This window comes from Zingiber officinale, chromosome 2A, assembly GCF_018446385.1.
Source record: "Zingiber officinale cultivar Zhangliang chromosome 2A, Zo_v1.1, whole genome shotgun sequence".
In the NCBI taxonomy this organism is placed as follows: Eukaryota; Viridiplantae; Streptophyta; class Magnoliopsida; order Zingiberales; family Zingiberaceae; genus Zingiber; species Zingiber officinale.
The window spans coordinates 100,847,409-100,853,828 of NC_055988.1; the positions used below are offsets into that span (position 1 = coordinate 100,847,409).

The window sequence follows — 6,420 nt, forward strand, 5'->3', positions numbered from 1 at the left end:
AGGACTTGGCTCCCTATTGCTTCAATATCAGATTCTAGCATCACATAGGAGACTCAGTATCGGAATGATCATATGAGATTCACTGGATAACTGTATAAATTCCAAATTATATATCTTCTATTATCTCACATCTTCTGACACTGTAGAAATTATGAAAAGTGATATAAAAAGAGTTTTCTTTGCTAACGAAACATGCAAGACATTCCAAACCAACTTTACCGCACAAATTCTCATTTTTTATTATTCATCTTCTCTATATTTTGCTCAATCACTATACTAATTTGTACATCAAAAAATCTACGTCAAAAATCCCTTCTTTGATTTTTTTCTTAACATTTTATTAGCTTTTTCGAGTGTACAAAAAAAAAAAAAAAAAAAAAAAAAAAAAAAGAGCACCAGATGTCGTTGTCTCTCCCTATCAAAGCCTTCTCTCAAGCATCGTCAAAATCACCCTCCTAATGCATCATCTTCACTTTCACACAGAATAACCATTATTAAAATTTGCATTATGGTTGTTTGGAAAACTACGTCACGTCTCACTGTTACACCATAGACCGAGAGGCTATACTTGCCTTGTTCGAATGTCCTATATTGCATTGTTTCGAAATCCAAATCAAAATCAAATTTAAATTTAAATTTAAATTTATGGTATGGTTACTTGGGCATGAACTTTGGACGCAGAACTTTGCATTGTATTATCGTCTAGTGAAGTTTGACGAATGAAATAAATATGCACACTCACAGCTTGCATAATCAATCTTGGCAATTCACCTATGCTCCAGGAAGGCTATACACGAGTCTTCTTCGACTGTCCTCTTCTTGTGTCAACCGCACGCCTTCGATCTCGACCTCAAGCCGTGAAGGCAACGGCAGTTAGCCATGGTAACAATTATGATGCTCGATCGGTTTACATGTTCTGGTAGAGACTGGGCGGCCAATTTCTCTCAGAGCAGAGCGCGCTGATGATGGATTCTTGAGGGAATCTGTATGACAAACTGCCCGCCGCGGCTTGCTGTGCCACCGGGCGCACAATGCGCCCACTTCTGCTGCCTGCAGTGTTGACGTCCAGAACTTGATCGACGATGCTGTCTCCCTCTAGAATCCGCAGGACCTGAAGATCATACGCCATGAGTCATGAGTAGTTTGAGTTGGCGGTGATGGTAAAGGGGCAGTGCGACGTGAACCAACCTTGGACATGCTCGGCCTGGACTGTGGCTCTCGGCGGAGGCACAACGAGGCAGCGTGCACCATTGCTCGTAGCTCCTTGGTGAAGAAGCGAGCCTGGTTCCGCTCCAAACGGGGGTCGAGGAAGCGATCGACTGGGACCGTTTGGCCATCCTCCCATGCCAATGAGAGAAGCGGCTTCACCCACTCGACGAGGAATTGCTTCCCCTTGGGCAGGTTGGTATCCAGGGCCCTTCGGCCTGTTATGAGCTCGAGCAGCACCACTCCGAAGGCGTACACATCGGATTTGTCCGTAACGAGCCCATGTTCAATGTACTCGGGAGAAAGATAACTGAGTTACAAAAAAAGCGATTACTCTTTTTTTTTAGACATATAATTAACTGGGATTACAGGTGGAGGAATGTGGTCGATGTGTTTACCCGAATGCTTCAGGAAGATTGGTGTTTACGGATAGAGATTCCTCCGTTTGCCATCTTGTGAGCCTGAAGTCCCCCAACTGGTAAGGAATCAAGTAGTTTAGTTGTTAAACAAGCGATCATCTTTCTATAGGGTTGAACTTACCAAAGGTTCGAAGTCATGAGTGAGAAGAATGTTGTTGGGTCGCATGTCTTTGTGAACGACGAAGCCCACCCTGCAATCCTCGTGCAGGTACCTCAAACCCCTTGCAACTCCCACTGCGATCTTCACCCTCGCAGACCAGTCCAATGGAGCCTCCCCCTCCTCTGCCAGTGAGAAATTAATTGATGAGCATCCGATCTCGCATGTTGAAATGAGTATGAAGAACGGAGGTATATACCATAGAGATGACGATCGAGGGAGCCATTGCAGATGTACTCGAACACCAGAGCTCTCCTCGACGCTCCCTCGACGCAGAAACCCGCCAGAAGCACCACATTACGGTGCTGCGCCCGGCTGAGCACCTCAACCTCCTCGCAGAACTCCTCCTCCTCGGTTGGCGGGCCCTTGAGCCGCTTGATGGCTACAACACGTCCGTCTTCCAGCACACCCCGGTGGACGCGCCCACTGGCGCCCTCCGCTACGAAGGCACCCTCCGCGAAGCCGCCGGTGGCTGCCTCCAGCTCGCGGTAGGAGAACCGCCGCGGGGGCTTGCCGAAGACGGGGGCCTTGTGGCGGCAGAGAGAGCAGAGGGGAGGAGGAACGGATGGAGAGGTGCTGAACAGGGAGACGGCCTCCCTGACGTCGGAGCTGTAGGGAGAGCAGCTGGTGAGGTTGCAGTGGTCGTGTTCGGGGGTGGCGGAGGTGGGCTGCGGCATGAGCAGGGAGATGGTTTCTAAGCCGGCGTACTTGATCATGGATTCTTGCTTCGTTTTAGTGGGGGGCGATGGTTTTGAGAGTCCGCTCCTCCGAGATTTCTGCTCCGGCAGGTGGTTGGATTGAGGAATCCAATAGACTCGATGGTGCGCAGGAGGACTAGCTCCGCCCGCATTACCATCCGACTCCGACGTGTCCTCGCCGTCGGAACCCACGTCCTCTATCGGCGTCAACCCTCCTTCGCGTAGCTTCTCGAACAGTGGGTTGTGCTCGCGGACAAAGAATGAAGAAGACTTCGTCTTCGCCGAAGGCGCCTTCGTCACCCTCGCCGTCGCGGTGGCATCAGCAGAGCTCGATCCCACTTTCTTAGCCTCAGGTTGCTGCGGCGCCTCCTCCACCGGCGCATGGCTGCTCACCGTCTTCACCAGAGCTGTTCGAGAGTTGTTGTCCAGGAACTTCTCGCTGCAGATGGAGATGTGAGCGGACGACAAGGAGAAGGGAGGCAGGGGCTTGTTGTGGATGCCCCCTAGGTTGAGCCGCATCACCTTGGCGCTGGAACCCTTGACCACTACTATGTTGCACTGCAGCTCCGCCATGCAGTGCTTCTCCTCCTGCTTCAGCTGCCTGAGCACAACGCCCACAATCACATCAAATTAAACCAGATGAAGCTAATTCATTAACAAAGATAATTCAGTTCAGGAAATGCACAGATTTATATCGACTATTCACATGCAGATGATCTGAATTAAATTCACAAACTTTTGGGGGCAAGATAAGAATGAGATCACGTGTTGGCAAGCAGACAAATTTCCTTTTGGAAGGTAGCAGGATGGGGGCGACAGCGGCCATGGCGACCGAGGGCGACAATTCAACCGAGGGCAGCAGTAGCTGAAGATAAGAGCAGGCACCACTCTGTAAACCTATCAGCATCTATCAGCTATGCACACTCGTCGTCGCTCCACCATGAATGACAATGGAACTTACATGCGCAAGGTAAAAAGCATCCTCGTGTGGGTTCAAATCATTGCATGATCTTTTCCATCAGATAACTAGCCGAAGGACAACCAACGGTAACTGTGTACCTGATGTTAGATTGTGGCCATCTGGGCAAGTCATCCAAAGTTTGATGAAAATTTGCTAATCTCATTATAGTGTCCAAGTGAGTTCATATTGAGTCAGTTACCAAGCTTGTTCTTGAACACTATTCCTTTCATCTTTGCTCCAAGATGATGACTGGCCGTGATCAAAATCTAACATCAACAATACCAAACCAGATTGTTTCTCTAATTTTAATTTCAATTTATATAGTTTATGAGAAATATGGCTCACAAATATGGTTATGTTCTTAATACCTTCCTCAACGTCAACTCAAGTTGGATCAAATTTAAAACATAACTGAATCATTAGAATTTGGAATAAGAAGTTCAAAATAACAACACAGCAGAAACACAGGAAATGTAGGATGACAAACAAGCAAAAGGAATCTTAAATTACGGAAACAACAAGCAGTGCATCCTTCAAACAAAATTTGACTGAATCTCAAAAGTTGTTTTTCAGTATAAACTAAGCAACCCTCGCACAACTTCCATTGCTAAAATGGTTGGGATTCACAACTTAAAAGTTGTCGCTTTATAGATAGATTTCAAGATCTTGTCAAAAACTTCAAAATAGGCGTTTACCAAGTGAGCTACTCCATATTCTAAGCAATTAGTACAGAATCATTATTTTATAGTATACGTATGACCCAATATTCAATATGCTGCTACATTAATAATTCAATGTTTTGTTTGATTAATGAAGTTGTACCCTTGTTAACACATCTCCAAGGTCCTTTTGTCTGTTTTTGGTTTCCATGTTCAAGAAACAAAACCTATTCAATGCGCAATGAGGAAGGTTCCTTGATCTAGGCAAGGTTGTCCCAAGTCGGCTTATTTTTCCAGGGTTTCTAGAATTGATTATTTGAACCAAGAACTCAAAAATAAAGTAAACATAATTGAGGAGTTAGATATCCGTACTAAATAGTCTAAGGAACGAAGTAAATGCAAGAACTGTGCTGTCAGAGTTCTCTTCCTAACCGAATCTCCATAGCTTTAGTCTATACGCAGTGCACATGCTCATTTACAGTTTTATTTTTGTGTTGGTACAAAGAAGGCGTCTGTATCCCAGAGCAAGCTACGAACTAATCATGTTACTTTGTCATGTTCTTCAGTGAGCAATAAAGAAAGCGAGAGCAGTAGAGCATTGCAAACAATGTGTTTTGGTGTGCAAAAATATTAAGATCAGATTATTTACTTGTAGAGCAAGGACTGTTCCATAGCTTTTAATCAATGCAGGTAAGCGAGGAATAGAAAATGGCAGCAGCACATGGAGTAACAGTGGGAGGGCAAATCGTCAAACAGTTTAAAGGCGTAAATACGGCTCCTGTAGCAGAACGAGTCTTTGGGTATTACCTGTCGAGTACGACCCAGTTGGCACCAACTCGCTTTGATTCCGCAACCACTACGCCGCCGCCGCCGGTGGCGGAGGAAGACGACGATGAAGAGCCTGGGGCGGTGGAATCCGATCCCACCACCTTTATCCTCACGTTTATCTGCGCAATCGAGGTCTGAGGTCATGGCCGCATCCGATCGAAAAAACTGACAGCTACAAAAAGTGAACCAGAGAGAAAGGAGCGAAGTAAAAAGGCGATAGAGACATGACTGTCTCGTCACGCATCCCGTTTCGATTCGCTAATCAAAGGATAATCGATTCCAGCGGAAAGAACAATCTTCGGCGTGAGATTTGGTATTCACCTCATTTCGGCCATCGATTTGAAGCGCCATTTGCGAGCACAAGGCGGAGATCTGGCACCGCTCTCGAGTGCGGTTGCGGTTGTCGCCGCCGATTCGAGGGAACCCCCACAGCAACCTCCGCCGCCAGCCTGAAACCGCTACAAAGAATCAAATAAAACGAAGCGAAACCGGGTGGCAGGGGCCGAGATGGGTAGAGCGGGACACGGCAGCGCACCGGTGGCCTCGCGATCGGCAAGGACAGCGAGCAGCGTGACGAGGTCGCCGGGGCGGACGACATGGGTGAGGGTCCAAGCGAGCGCCGTCTTAGAGATCTCCCTCTCCGCCCTCACCGCCACCACCACCACGTTCTCCGGCGACGACATGCCTACCACCACCCCCCCCCCCCCCCTCTTTCTTTTTCCCCCCCTTTTCTGCTCCCCTCGTTCGCCTCCCCCATCCCCGCCCCCTCCTCTTACCTAATTAAACCCTCCCTTCCGCTGCCGTCGGGTCACGTCAACGCAGCGCCGTTGCGAGCGCAATTATGAGCTTTCCATTTCGCCACTCGCGTCGCTGGGCGCACGCAGAGGGCAGCAGTTAATATAGCGTGGGAATGGCCTCCCAACAGGGTCATGCAATCAATGGAACAAGGATACTATAAAAATTTTTCATCCATTATCAAAGTAAATCAATAACTCCTCCTCCAGTTCCTCAACTGGTCTGGTCTACCTTATAATCGCGACTCCGATCCGATCCAAGACGGCGACCAATCGAACTGACCAATCCTCGATCCTTCGAATTATGAAACGATCATGTGGCTGGGGCTGGCCAAGAATGGTCCCACGAGTCGATTCCCGTGGCGCGTGAGTGGTCCAATTACTGTGCATCTAATTGAATGCGAGGCTGGTGGTCACCAGTTTGACAATTGAATTCTCCATGTTTAGTGTAGCCCCATGGCCATGGTTGCCTCAGATGGCTGATCCTACGTGCCAAAGATCTGCTGATCGACCTGCAAATGTATCGAAGGATACGGCTGTCTCGATCGGCAATGGGGCGGACCCGAGGTCGATCCGATCCTATCGAAACAGTAAATGAAGCAGTTCGGTAGATTCGATAAGGAAAAAAAATTGAACTGAGAATGATAAAAATCACCATGTTTACCTAATTGTTGAATCCATGTGCAGAGTAAGTGAGA

The 6,420-nt window shown here is 47.8% G+C and overlaps 1 protein-coding gene across 1 annotated transcript; it reads right to left on the reverse strand.

The window, feature by feature from the left end:
• Positions 1-670: 670 nt before the first annotated feature.
• Positions 671-5,629, reverse strand: LOC122041737 (inactive protein kinase SELMODRAFT_444075-like). Its single transcript, XM_042601521.1, has 8 exons — positions 5,464-5,629; positions 5,250-5,377; positions 4,908-5,047; positions 1,982-3,081; positions 1,747-1,907; positions 1,605-1,681; positions 1,189-1,516; positions 671-1,111 (listed from the first exon to the last, which is right to left on the reverse strand). The coding sequence occupies exons 1-8, from the start codon at positions 5,609-5,611 to the stop codon at positions 908-910; spliced, it is 2,286 nt and encodes a 761-aa protein (XP_042457455.1). The 5' UTR covers positions 5,612-5,629; the 3' UTR covers positions 671-907.
• Positions 5,630-6,420: the final 791 nt, after the last annotated feature.